The 14,081-nt window shown below is 37.0% G+C and overlaps 1 protein-coding gene across 11 annotated transcripts in view; it reads right to left on the bottom strand.

The window, feature by feature from the left end:
• The window catches only part of Ndae1 (Na[+]-driven anion exchanger 1), a 917,075-nt gene that overhangs the window by 139,590 nt on the left and 763,404 nt on the right, over positions 1-14,081 (bottom strand). For 8 of the 11 annotated variants that reach the window (XM_068228594.1, XM_068228592.1, XM_068228595.1 and 5 more), the window contains one exon: positions 9,439-9,522. The exons of the other annotated variants lie outside the window; for them this stretch is intronic. In XM_068228594.1, the coding sequence (XP_068084695.1) occupies positions 9,439-9,522 (84 nt within the window). The remainder of the gene's footprint in view (positions 1-9,438; positions 9,523-14,081) is intronic. 11 annotated transcript variants of the gene reach the window in all.

Below are 14,081 nucleotides of genomic sequence, written 5' to 3'. Positions count from 1 at the left end.
AGTTGTTTTCAGAAGGTTGGGTAAGGCTTGAAGCAGATGTACCAGTACGCAGCTTTTATGTACATGCCCTGGGAGAGAAAGAATGATCATGCTCTATCAAAATTCGAGAGATCTATTCTGGTGAACTCTGGCACCCATACTACAGATATTTCGATCAATTGTTTTATTAAGTTTTTGAGTAATTTTATTAATGATTATTTTATTATTATTAACATATAATTGCAACTTTCAGCCTGTTATGTTTGTGCTGTCAAAAATTTAAAAAATTGAGTTTTCAGACTTTACTAAACTTTCTACTGGTAAAACAGTTCATCTTGCTGGAGTGTTTTCTGTCACCATCAGCAACTGAATCCCAAGGTATTATTTTATAGTTCTGATTTGCTTCTGTTAATTCTACATTTCTAAAGACTTCTTTTACATACTGAAATAATACACAAGAGAGTGATCTAATAATAATAATAATAATAATAATAATAATAATAATAATAATAATAATAATAATAATAATAATAATAATAATAATAATAATAATAATAATAATTGTCATACCGTGTGCAGGCATTTTGTTTTGAAGCTATCTAGGCTGCCTGTACATAAATCTATATGCTTTACTTTATTAAATAGGAAAGAAATGGACTCTGTCTGGTAATGTATTATGGCCAAGTCTTAATTAATTTTGTTGGGTAGGCACCAAATGTGTCACCAGAGATCATGTACATCCCAATGCCTTCCAACATGGAGTGCCAATGGACCTTCCTCTGCCCTTTATAAATGTGACTGCCTCTGTTGGGTTTGAATTTGCAATCTAGGGAGCTGCATGTCAGCACTCTTCCACTGATCCATAGAGGGAGCTAGTAAGTCAACTAACCCTCACTTTGTTATTAAGTAACATATAGTATGTTATAAATATATTAAATAGAAAATAAAATCTGAATAACCCTTTCAGACCGAGTACGCACAATTGTGCGGGTTCGTATTTTCGTTATCCCTGACCGTATTTGATGTTTTTTCGGCGCTACACCGGACTGCAGTGATTGTGCAGGACACGTGGCGTGTATTTCAATTGATTTTAGTATGCGCTTGACCGCCAGGGCGAAGGAAGAAGAGTTTAAAAAGCACAGTTGATCGGCGAGATGGCAGGAAGCAGTACTGCCGAAAGTAAGTATTTATTTACTGCGTTTATATTAATCTAGAAGCTTTACTGAATACCGGAATATATTCAATGAAGTGTGTACATTGGTTAGTGAACGTAAATTTTGAAGCTACACCATCGTACGTGATACAACGAGGTTTTGAATTTTGATACGCACAATTGTGTGGGTCCTGTTTTTCGGATGTTAGTTTTTATTTTGTAAAATAAACTATTAATATGTGTATTGAGGAGCATTTTAGTCAGTTCTTGACGTACAAACAAAAATTTACACCTCCAGTTTTCTTTCCGGTCTGAAAGGGATATGATAGGTCAGGTGAGCAACACAATTGATTAGGCAATTACCTCTCGTGCTCAACATCACTGGATCAAATTCTAGCTCAGCAATTGTCATTTAAGAGTGCTTAACAGAGGAAAGTTGTGTCAGTAATTTTAATGACACAGGGAGGGAGAGAGGGAGAAATCAGACCCTGCATCCAACCGATTTCAAAGAGCTTCATTGTACCTGTGGGGGATGGGGGAGGGAAGGGGACACTCAACAGTAACTCGTGAATAAGGGTTTAGGTCAATATGCTTTCGTTTTCAGAAAAAATAAGGACAAATGTCATCACACAGGATCTGCTTTGTACTACATGGAGGTGATAGAACACTAAAAGGTGAATACATTTTACTTAAACATGTCAAGTCAGCAACCTAATAATTTCCGAAAAATTTATGAATACTTTATTCCAATGGAACGCATATATACTGGGAAAGTTACACCGCAGTCAACTGGAGCAGTGGCCAAGTGGTCACCATACTTGTCTGCGAACATCGAAGATGTGAGTTCGAGTCTCATCGCAGATATTTTTCTTGTACAAAATGGATTAATATTTCAGGGAACATGAAGATAAAAATGCGAACCAAAATATTATGGAAATTGCATTACAATAAAGTTCACTGCAGTTTGCCTAATATTTTTATTCACATTTTTATCTTCACATTCCCTCAAATAATAATTTATTTTGTACAAAAAGTATAGCTGTGGCGAGAATCGAACTCATGTCGTTGAAGTTTGCAGACAAGTTCAGGGACCACTCGGCCACTGCTTCGGTTGACTGAGGTGTAAACTCTCCAAGTACATACGTGCTGCATTGGAATCGGGGATTCATCAATTTTTCCAAAATTATTAGGTTGCAGACCTGACATGGTTAAGTAAAATGTGTTCGTCTTTTAGTGTTCTATCACCTCCACTTGGTCCAAAGCGGATGCTGCGCCATGACATTTGGCTTCAACTTTTAAAAAAAAAAGGAAGCGTATTGACCTAAACCCTTATATACAAGTTACTGTTGAGAATCCCCCAACAGGCACATTGTAGCTCATTGGAATCGGTTGGATGCAGGGTCTGGCCTCTCCTCGTTAATATAATGAGCCTACCTCTTAACCAGAGGCCACAAGTTTGATTCCTAGTGAGATTAGGAATTTTCACCTGGATCTAAGGGCTGTCTGGAAGTCTACTCAACCTATATGAGAAATGAGGAGCTTTCCAATGGTGACATATTGGCCCCAGTGTAGGAAGTTGAGAATAACAGCCTAGAGTATTTTTCATGCTGACAAAATGTTACCTTGTAATCTCCAAGACTTGAAGCTGAGCAGCAGTCTGTTAATGGTACATCAAGACTAATCAGAGCTGTAGCACCGTGGGGGTTGCTTTTATTAAAGAATTTTTCAAGGAAAAATTTCTAAAACTCTGAAAAGCTTTCGGTCTACTCAAAGTATGTTAAATATAAAACAATATTAATATGTACACAATCATTCAACTCAATGTAATGTTCTAAATACACATGATTATAGAGTAGCAAACCAACTGTTGGTATAAAATTTATCTACAGTTAGTGCTTCAGAGCTTAGCAAAGGGGATAAAGTGGTCTACATCTTTCAGTACATATAAAAAAGCAAAGCAAAGCAAAGTCATCTCCCTACAGGCCATGAAGACCCTTGGAGGGGTGGAAGGTAAAGGCTTCCACTATCCGTAACCTCGGCACTTGATGGGGTAGAGTGGTTAGCTCTACGCCCGGCCGCCTTTGCCCCCAGGAATTACCCTGGTACTCATTTTTGGTGTAGGCTGAGTGAACCTCAGGGCCATATGCACCTCCGGAAGTGGAAATCTCATTTCTGAAATTTTACGACTTCCTGACAGGGATTCGAACCCACGTCCTTCCGGGCGAGCCGAGCACGCCTTTACCGCCTCGGCCAGGCAGCCCCTTTTCAGTACATATGGCATATAAAAATGGATGGTTCCAAATACTAACACCGTAACTTTTTCCCCCAGTTCAAACATCGTAATTACAGTTACAATTTTATTTGTGCTATCATTCGTCTAGGAAATGACATTATGATATATCATTGCTGCTAAGTTTTTGGGTGCAGGAGATACGATTTTTATACAGATGAAAAATACTGATAGTGATGATCGTAACTCATTTTGGCTATCCTTGGATTTATGATGTTAATACTTGGAGCCAGTGAAATGTAATCTCATATCTGTGAATGTTCTTAAAAAGTCTTTTCCTACTACTGAGGAAGCTATTTTGTTCAGCTGAAGATTCTACGACGGTTTCAGCCTAATGGCATGTTAAAGCTCTGAAGGTCTATGGTATTTACATTAGAGAACTGGGATTCTACAACATAACAGTAAGTTAATTTCCGTTATTGGTGTACATTTGTTCTCTACTCGCACAAAATAGGTCATATTTCAGTTAAGACAACTTGATCATGGTTTATCAAGCACTATAATGCCTTGGAATTAGAATCTCACACAGGGGTTCAAATTCATGTGCAAGAAGTAAAAGTGGTGAGATCTCCAAATTGGTTTTCATAGTCAAGGATCTGAATAAATGTTTCACTTTCAAAAGTATATATACAATGAAATATACACAATGAAATCCAACTTCTGAATCTTCTTGATCATTAATTCATCCATTCATTCTGCTAACCAGGAAATTAACTGATCAATTAAATTAGTACCGTATGAGTCCTATAGTATTTCCCTTTACATTATTACCATTATCAGCTAGCACAGCTTGCAGCTGTTGTTTGGGTCCGTTTGGAATTTAAGCCTCTCCATTGTTTCCTGTCATTGCACCGGCTCCCCATTGATACGCTGTTGCAGTCTTCTCCTTTCTCCTCAACACAGACCTTCACTCCCTTCAGCGTCCGGCTCCATGGCTAAATGGTTAGCGTGCTGGCCTTTGGTCACAGGGGTCCCAGGTTCAATTCCTGTCAGGGTCAGGAATTTTAACCTTCATTGGTTAATTCCAGTGGCATGGGGCTGGGTATATTTGTCATATTCATCATCAGTTCATCCTCATCACAATGCGCAGTCGCCTACGGGTGTCAAATCTCAAAGATCTGCATCTGGCGAGCTGAACATGTCCTCCGACACTCCCAGCACTAAAAACCATGCGCCATTTCATTACTTCCCCTCAGCCTCTTGCTGCCTATTTTCATTTTGAGCATTTTACTTGGTATCCTTGAGTTCTCCATTTGTTGACATTGCCATACCATCTAACGTGGCATTTCTCAGTCCTCTCTTGTAAGAGTTCCTCTTTCAGTATTTCCCTCACCTTCTTATTTCTCACTCTGTCTTTTCTTCTTACTCCCATTTTGTTCCTCAAGAATTTCATTTCACTCTCCTGCACTCTGTTGCATATTTCCCATTGCCTCGGATAGTAATGAAACATAATAAGCCAGATATAATACAGACCTGATACATTTATTTTCCTGGCATATGGTCAAGAGCATGGAATCTTGCCAATGTACCGTATGTAGTTTTCACTAGTGTTTTCCCTTATCAAATATTGACAGAACCTCCTTGACATTTGTTAGGCAGTCTCTTATTGGTTTGATGTAAATTCTAACTCACAAACATTAACTTATGTACAAAGGTCAACTGTACATAAGAAATTAAAAGGGAGGAATAAAGAAAAGTGAATCTTAGTAGTTGAAACACACTGCATTGTAAAGGTTTATGTAACAGTACTTAAGGTGTGAAAAGAGCTTCCTGCTCCCCTACCTTTTTTGACTTTAATTTCATTATGGTTTTGTTTCTCTAAGTCTACTTTATAAACATTGCTTTTCCATACCTGTACTGATTTTGTGTAATATCTGTTTGCATATTATACAGGTATTTACAAAATTATTAAGAAATTAAACTATTCCTAATGATACACTACGTAACCAAAGGTCTCCGAACACTCCACTGCTGTTAGTTTCCTACTATTACAGCTTTAATCTTTGCAGAAAGTTTTCCACTAAGTTCTGATACACTGAAGGTGGAATTTATTTCCATTCCTCCTGAAGCATGGTGAATAATTGTTATTGGTTTGTTGGGCAAACTGACCTGGTACGCAACTGGTGCTCTAGTTCATCCCAAAAACGTTTGATGAGGTTCAGGTTGGGGCTCTGAGCAGGCCATTTCAGCACACCCACCTGACGTTCTTTGAACCATGATGCAGTAGTCCTTGCTTTGTGGACAGGAGCATCATCATAATGATACTGACTGAAAAGATCTGACACAAAACTGTTGCCACGGTGTGGGAAGCGTACAATTGTCCAATATGTTTCCATAAACACCTGCGTTCATTGTGCTAATGACCAGAACTAATGGTATGAGCCCAAACCAGGAAAAACAGTCCCAGACCATCTTAACACCTCCACCAAATTTCATTGTTCGGGTAAATACCATTCACCAGCTATCCACCACGTCCAAACATACCCATCTGAATGCTGCAACATATACCATGACTCATCACTCAATAAAACCTTCTTCCACTGCTCCACAGACCAATAGCACCAGAGGAATGTGATAGGTTTTGGCAGTCAGCACAGTTTCTATCCTTACTGCTAGATGGGGGCTTCATTCATTCCATTCCTGACCCGGTTGAAACCGGGAACCGGCTGCGGATTTTCATTTTTCATATTTTTTCTAATATACATCAACACTGCCTTGATATGCACTAGAAACTTAAATTTATATCTGAATATATCTGAATATAGCCCATGGCCCATGAAGCACAATTTGGAGAACTCTGTACTAGACTTAAGTGTAGTTTGTTTACTACATTAACCACTGTAGAAAAATATACAGCAAGGTTCCTGGAAGATGCAATGTTAGAGATTTAATTCAACATGTCGAACTATGAAAGATTATTAGCTAACTATTTTAGTTTGAAAAGCAAATGCAGAAAATATTGGAAACAGCTATATCGTCAATACTAGGCTATTTCTTTTCTACCAGAAGTATGGGGATGATTACTACAAGTCAGATTAATTAAATAAAATTTCTACTCCGTCTAATAGTTCTTCAGAGTGGACTGCATCACTCTGTCAGTACACATTAATTGAGGCAGTCCAAACAAGAAGAGGCATTAGACAGAAACGGCACTGGCCAGGTAAGCCTACGAATAATTCCTACTCATAAAAACTATAGCATACTGATGGTTCTGTACTGCAGTCCCCTGACTAAAATAAATCTACAGAGGTGTGAAAAATGATGTATACTGACTATTATGCCTTACTACTTGGAATAATATTTGTACTATACAGATTTGTGTTCTTTTGTAAGATGTCCACATATCTTGCAAGCACTTGACAAAGCATTTAAGTAGCCATTAATATTGATGCAAAATCAGTCATACATATCTTGACAATATTTTTACTTATATCACCATTGATTGTAGAGATTCAATGCATTTTTTGCTGGGACTGTTTTCAGTTATGCCACAATGGCATTGTCTTTAACTGGGAAGTTTGATATATACTCTGTTCTATGGTAAGTTGCAACTCTATTCCATGGTAAGTTGCACTGTCACGCATGAAAATGCGATTAACATAAAGAAACCAGTTCTATACAGAATAAGCAAATACTGTACAAAATTTCTGTATTGCTGATGGTCCATAAATATTCAGCAATGGAAAGGTGGCCTTCACCATGTATACCAAGTACGGCACACCAACAGTAGGAGCACTTTCCTTAAACAACATGTCCATCGCAAAATAAGGGTGACCAACATAAATGATGAAGTGTAGAACATAGTAACTCATCTGAGTATTGGTGTACTGTTAATCAAAATACGGTAAGAATAAAATCACTATAGCTTTTTGGCAACACAGCTATTAGAACATAAATTATTTGAAGAACTTAACTTATTAAAATATCTCCAAAGTAAGCACAGCACGGTATTTATTAATTCACAAATAGAAAGTTAGATACAAGGATAAGATAAAGATTGTGTCACTTCAGTGTGGGAAGAGGATGCAGGAGAAAAGAGAGAATAAACACAAAAAGTCTAAAGGACAAAGTCATGGAAATATTCCACATCTTGAAACACACTGCACCACACTCACAAAGACCGATGAGGAGAGAGAATCCATCTATGTGAAGACTGCAGTGTGCAAAGATGTGGAATATTTCCTCGTTCTTTTGTCTTTTAATACCATTGCCCTCGTCTCTTATGTTGCTTCCTCTTCCTGTCTTTGTGGTTAGCCCAGCACATATCCTCATTTTTAATTTTCTATACCTATTAGATTTCTTTAAATCATCACTTTATTTCCTTTCCATTACAACATCTCTGAAGTCTTCTAACTTTTCAAATCTATAACCTGAAACTACACAGTAACAACATCTCAGCTTGAAAAAGAAAATATGTTAAAATCAATTTTAGCGAATGAATTTCATGTGTACAAAATTCTGACCAACTCCAAAGTTGGTTGTTATTTATTAGCTCCTTAACTTTCTATTTTGAAACCCAATTTTTTTTTTAATTTTTTTTTTTTGCCATTTATGCAATTGCATTTGCTACCACATAAATTAATTTAATTATTGATGAATAGATATTTAAGCAGACTGAAATGAATTTTAGTAGATTATAATGAACAACTCAGTCTGCTTGGCTACATGTTTAAAAGTAAATTTTGAAGCAAATGTGGTTCAGCTGGGTGCTCTTCAAGTCTGACTAGGTCTACAATATCAAACTATGCTATTCTAGTTCTCATAATATTTTTCACACCTCTGTACATACAGTTAAAGTGTTCACCTCAAATAATTCATAAAGCATTAACGATATCGAAAATCTGTTTTGACTTCCAGTATTGTTACCAAGGGGCTTGAAATTGAACTTTCAGTACATTTCCAAGACGCCAATATCTATCAAAAAAATGGTAGGAACATTGTATTTTTAAATGGAACTACCAGCACACTGTTTTCTATATCTAGCATTAGATATGTCGGCATTGCAAATTCATAGGTGTGACAATTCTCAAAATTCAGCAAGTCCTTCTTGAGATAAAACAATGTTTTCAAATATGCTTCATAATTATGTCAGCCGTGAGGTCTATTTCAATGAGTGTCATGCTTTAACTGCTGCTGCGTATCCATTTTTACTGATCGATCAATCAATCGATCAGTCAATCAGTCAATCAGGGCTGTAGCCTAGGTGGCAGATTCCTGGTCAGTTGTTTACCTAGTCTTTTCTTCAATAATTTCCAAGAAGTTTGAAATTTATGGAACACCTCCTTTGGTAAATTATTCCAATCCCTAATTTCTATACTATATATAAATGTTTCTCTTCAACATTATCTCCATACTGTACACTCTCCTACTTTTAAAAAACTTGATCCAAGCTTATTCGTCTACTAATGTCATTCCATTTATACAAGACTGATTACGAGCCCCTTGGAAGGGGTCTTATTTGTATAATTACAGATATAAGTAATTTTGCATTAGCAATTTCATATTGGTATCTCAATCTGAATTAAAATCTTTGGACCTATTTAAAACCCTAGATGATATTTATTGTTTATTCAAACGTTTTTATCGTTTAAGATTTTCAGTTAGGTAATTATTTTTCTGATCAAATGCAGACTGACTGACGTGTTGAAAGAAATACAGATACTGTGAGTAAAACATTCTAACTTTATATACTCTACAGATGATTTTTTCCTTTCTTTCTTTTTCATTCTTACTGTTCTCCCCAAAAACATACAGCTAACAGCACTGATGCCCTTGGTAACATTACTGGAAGTGAGAACAGAATTTTGATATCTTTAATGGTTTACGAGTTACTTGAGGTGAACATTTTAGCCGTTTCACCCTGTATGAAAAAGAAAAGGAATTGTTAGTTAATTCCAAGACTCCCTTGAGATCAAAATATTATCAGGTTAGTTGCAGCCTTATAGCGAGAAACAAAGAAGCTGGGTTAGGGGAATACAGGCAGAGCAGAGCCAGGCAGAGCAAAGCGATAGGTTACCAGCTCCAGGTACAGAAAGAAATCGGCCGAAAGTGTCGGCAGGCTTCGTGTTGGTGGGTTGCGGCGTTGTAGGCGGCTCCTCGACTGTAGAGAGACATGACCTCAGAGAGCAAACACACACAAAAAGAGACTACCAAGTCACTACAAGCATAACGTCACAACTACCTTTCCTGCCGCCATGTTAACTGTATACATGTTGCTACAAAACATGATACCAAAATGAAAGAGAGAGATACAGTGGATACCATGGCCCCAGCAAAATGACAGCAAAATTTTAACTGGATCAATGAGAATGAAAAACAATTTTTTTCTCCATTCTTTCAAAAAAATATCTTCCAGACCATTTTTTAATTCTAATTACTTATGTTCAAACATTACTCAGGCAGCACAGATTTAGCTCAGAAAACCATGACCAAAGATTTAGAAAATTAATTTCACCAGCATCTTAATACAACATGGACAATCTTAAATGTTTCATAAGAATAAAATAAATTAATATGCACATTTCTATGATTAAGATTAAACAAAACACTCCTCCTTAATTACCATGTACATGATACCACTAAATCTCCATTCCATTTTTTGGTTCCCACAAATTATGAAAATGAAATGAAATTGCACAAACATCTGTTATAGTGGTTCACTCGGAAAATGAAATATTATGACACTGGATTTTAAAATCAAATATTTCCACAACACTGTCTGGCTCTTATGTTTTTCAAATATGTGTAATATTTTACTTCTAAATTTCCTAGTGCCAAAATAAAAGATAGTAGTGTAATACTTCACGTATATGATACTATACATATTCTAACATTCTAATACTTATAGAATGAGTACTAGTTAGCATAACAGTGGATGTACTGTATTATGGTTCACTTGTCAGCTAATGAAATTTGTAGGCATCTTATGGACACCTCACAGCTAAAGTCTACCTTGTTGTCTGTTCTCTGCATTTAAAAACTGAACTTTATATTTTCATATTTTATCTGTTAATCTTTTCAAATGCATATGTAGTTCTTTATTTATGTTCTCTTTTCCAATGCATATCTTTTATATAATTGTATAATGTTAATAATGTTACTGGTTTCACATCCCACTAACTACTTTGACAATTTTTGTATTATACCAGGCGGCCCGCGGGCACCGCACTTTCTTCTTATACATGTCCCACATGCACTAATGATGAATGGGGTGTCTACTAACTGATTTTCACAGGGGAACTACTGCCAGCAGGTAGGTTACGTCAGAATATGAAGAGATGACAACCGGACGGTGGCTCGCAGCATGTTCCTCGCGCTACCCATCTCATGCAACCCTCTTGCATTAGTAACCCTCACTTTCGACCACATAGTACTAGGCTGGTGTAGGGTACAGCAGCACTACTTTTACTGTCTGCATATCAGCAATGGCTAGTGTGTTTGGCAATGACAAATACACAGACATAATTTTATGGAGAATCTGGCCGGAATGCAGTCAAAGCTCACAGACGGTATGCATAGGAGTTTCCAAACAGATGTTTGCATTCTATACACATATTTTGCTGAACAGTATTAGTTTTCGTTTCATACAAACAACTCTTTTATAGAGTGGAATGTCTGCATGTGCATAAATTAAAAAATTATTAAATTTTCTTTGCTGCATCTTTGGCGTATTTACAAATGCACCCTGTTATGGAACGCGTGCAGCAAAATGACTATTTGTTTCACAACATATGAAATACAGCACGTTGTAATGCTTCTTTGTAAACAAGTGATTAGGCTTACTACACATCATTAGTGCATGTGGGACATTTGTAAGTAGAACGTACGGTGCTCGTGGGCCGCTTGGTGGAATGTTGTACTATTATATTATTATTATTATTATCAAAAAAAGGCTTTCACGGCCGCAGAGTCCTGGAGGGGCGTGCCATTCCAGCTGATGAGTCCAAATGGCACGTCTGGACGAAACTCTGTATAATGCACACGGCCTAACCACCCAAAAGCTGGTTCTATTGCTGTGATTATTATTATTATTATTATTATTATTATTATTATTATTATTATTATTATTATTATTATTATTATTATTATTATTATTTCAAGTTGGAACTAGTGGACATGAAAATAACAAGACTGATTGCTGGTTCAAACAGGTGGGAACAGTGGCAGAAACGTACTCAAACTAAGGAGCTAAAGGTTAAGTTAGCAATAAACTCAATAGATGAAGCTGTATGCATAAACCGGTTACAATGGTGGGGTCATGTGAGGTAAATAGAGGAGGATAGGTTATGTAGATTAATAATGGGCTCAGCCATGGAGGGTAAGAGAAATAGAGACCAAGACGATGATAGACCCAGTTTTTAAATGTTTTTATGATAAGAGGTTAGGAACAAACAAGGCCACAGAGCAAGTGGCAAAGATAGTATTGTGGGGATGGTTAGTTAATTTACAAAAGCTTGTAGAATGAATGCTGGATGTTCCACTACTCTTGTTACCTGAGTAAATATTAATTCTTTGTCTTGAGGTTTCTTTCACTGATGCAGCCTAGACACTTACAAACTCATGAGTTAAAGAATAAAACTTGCAACCCTTCAGTCGGGAAAGACTCTAGATTTGAAATCATTATTAAGAAACTTATCAGGTGCTGAACTCCTTAAAATTAGGATCATCCTATAACATTACAATTTCTTCTTCACTTCACATTTCAACTGTCTGTTAAATGTTATATTCAAAATTTTGTGAAGTGGGACAAGTTCTTTCTGGTCCTTGGAAAATGATATGAAAGTGTGCATACAGAATCAACTGAAGGCCACTTACAGAAGTGTGAATGCAATTTCATTTTTATCAGATCAACATTAATAGTACAGTAATTATAGCCCAAAATATACAGACAAAATACACAACTACTGAAAACACTGTGATATAAAATAAAATAAATACTGATGCATTAACATAAATAAGTAAATAATTAGGTAAAAAAAATACAGAACAAATATAGAGCAGCAACCAGTGCAGTGAAACTACAGCTGCAAAAGTGAAACTCAGAATCATGCATAAGAAAATTTTGTTAAATATTTCACAAAATTATTTTAGTGGAAATGAATTTTTAAAAATACAATAATGCATCAAGTTGAAAAATAACTGTACAATATTCCAAGTACTGAACTGAAAATAAGCAATTAGTATTTTTACACACTTGTTACAGTTTCAGTATCAAGCTAAGTAATAAATTAATTTCATACATTAAAAATTTAACTAAATCCACGTTCTGGCAAAATTTAGGGTAGATGATATATACTGTAGCGTACAAAAAGATTGGGATTAAAGAATAGCTATAATTCAACATGATTCTTTCCCCTCCTCAAACACTGTATTTTATGTTGTTTCACTGCACGAAATCCAAAGTTGTTCATAACTAGCTAGGAAAGAAGAATAACAATTAACACCAAAAAGAGGAAAGTGAGAGAAAAGGCTGGGGAGTGAAAAGGTGCATATCGAGCATAACCTGTATGTACACGTAGAGAGTTTAAAACCCATATACCATAATAAAGATTTAAGAAAACCATGAAGAAATGATTAAGACAGATTTGCATTCAAACCTTGTGCTAATTGGCACATAGCAAACCAGGTTGTGAATCCCACCACGTGATGATGGGGCATGATGTCAGCTGAGGAAATTATACAACCAATGAATACAAGCGGGAGAGGGCAACAACAGAACACAGGAACAACAATGACCGATAATTTAAAAATCAGATTTATAAAAGTTAATGTGCATACTAGGTATACCGTAAATACCAAAGTTGTAATACTGGGCTGGCATGTCAGATTTATAACAATATATGGCATCGTGTATAAGGAACTTCTCTATTTCAGAAAGCACACATAAGGATGAATGTATGTTGCTCTTGGAAGTACAGGAATCCCCGGTATAACATAACCCACCTGTGCGGCATGTTCAGAGACCAGTGAAACTCTTTCCTCTTTACTAATCTATCTGAAATTTACAGGCAACTACAAGGTTACAAAATAATCTTAACACAATTTATAAATTAATAGCCTATAGTAGTTATGAATAAAGGAAGTGAATAATATAAATGCAAAATTAAATTTGTGATTTGCAGTCCACTGAATGTACACTGACTGACAGAGCAAATGCAACACCAAGAAGGAGTGGTCAGAATTTTATGCCAATTGCAGGGTAGACTGACGTCACTGAGGTATGCTCATGATGTGAAATGCGCCGCTGTGCTGCGCACGTAGCGAACGATAAATGGTACACGGCGTTGTCGAATGGCCCACTTCGTACCGTGATTTCACAGCCGACAGTCATTGTAGAACGTGTTGTCGTGTGCCACAGGACACGTGTATAGCTAAGAATGCCAGGCCGCCGTCAACGGAGGCATTTCCAGCAGACAGACGCCTTTACGAGGGGTATGGTGATCGGGCTGAGAAGGGCAGGTTGGTCGCTTCGTCAAATCGCAGCCGATACCCATAGCGATGTGTCCACGGTGCAGCGCCTGTGGCGAAGATGGTTGGCGCAGGGACATGTGGCATGTGCGAGGGGTCCAGGCGCAGCCCGAGTGACGTCAGCACGCGAGGATCAGTGCATCCGCCGCCAAGCGGTGGCAGCCCCGCACGCCACGTCAACCGCCATTCTTC

Source organism: Anabrus simplex, chromosome 7 (genome assembly GCF_040414725.1).
Source record: "Anabrus simplex isolate iqAnaSimp1 chromosome 7, ASM4041472v1, whole genome shotgun sequence".
NCBI classification, from domain to species: Eukaryota; Metazoa; Arthropoda; class Insecta; order Orthoptera; family Tettigoniidae; genus Anabrus; species Anabrus simplex.
The sequence above is the reverse complement of the archived record's forward strand: the minus strand, read 5'-3'. Positions and strand labels throughout refer to the sequence as shown.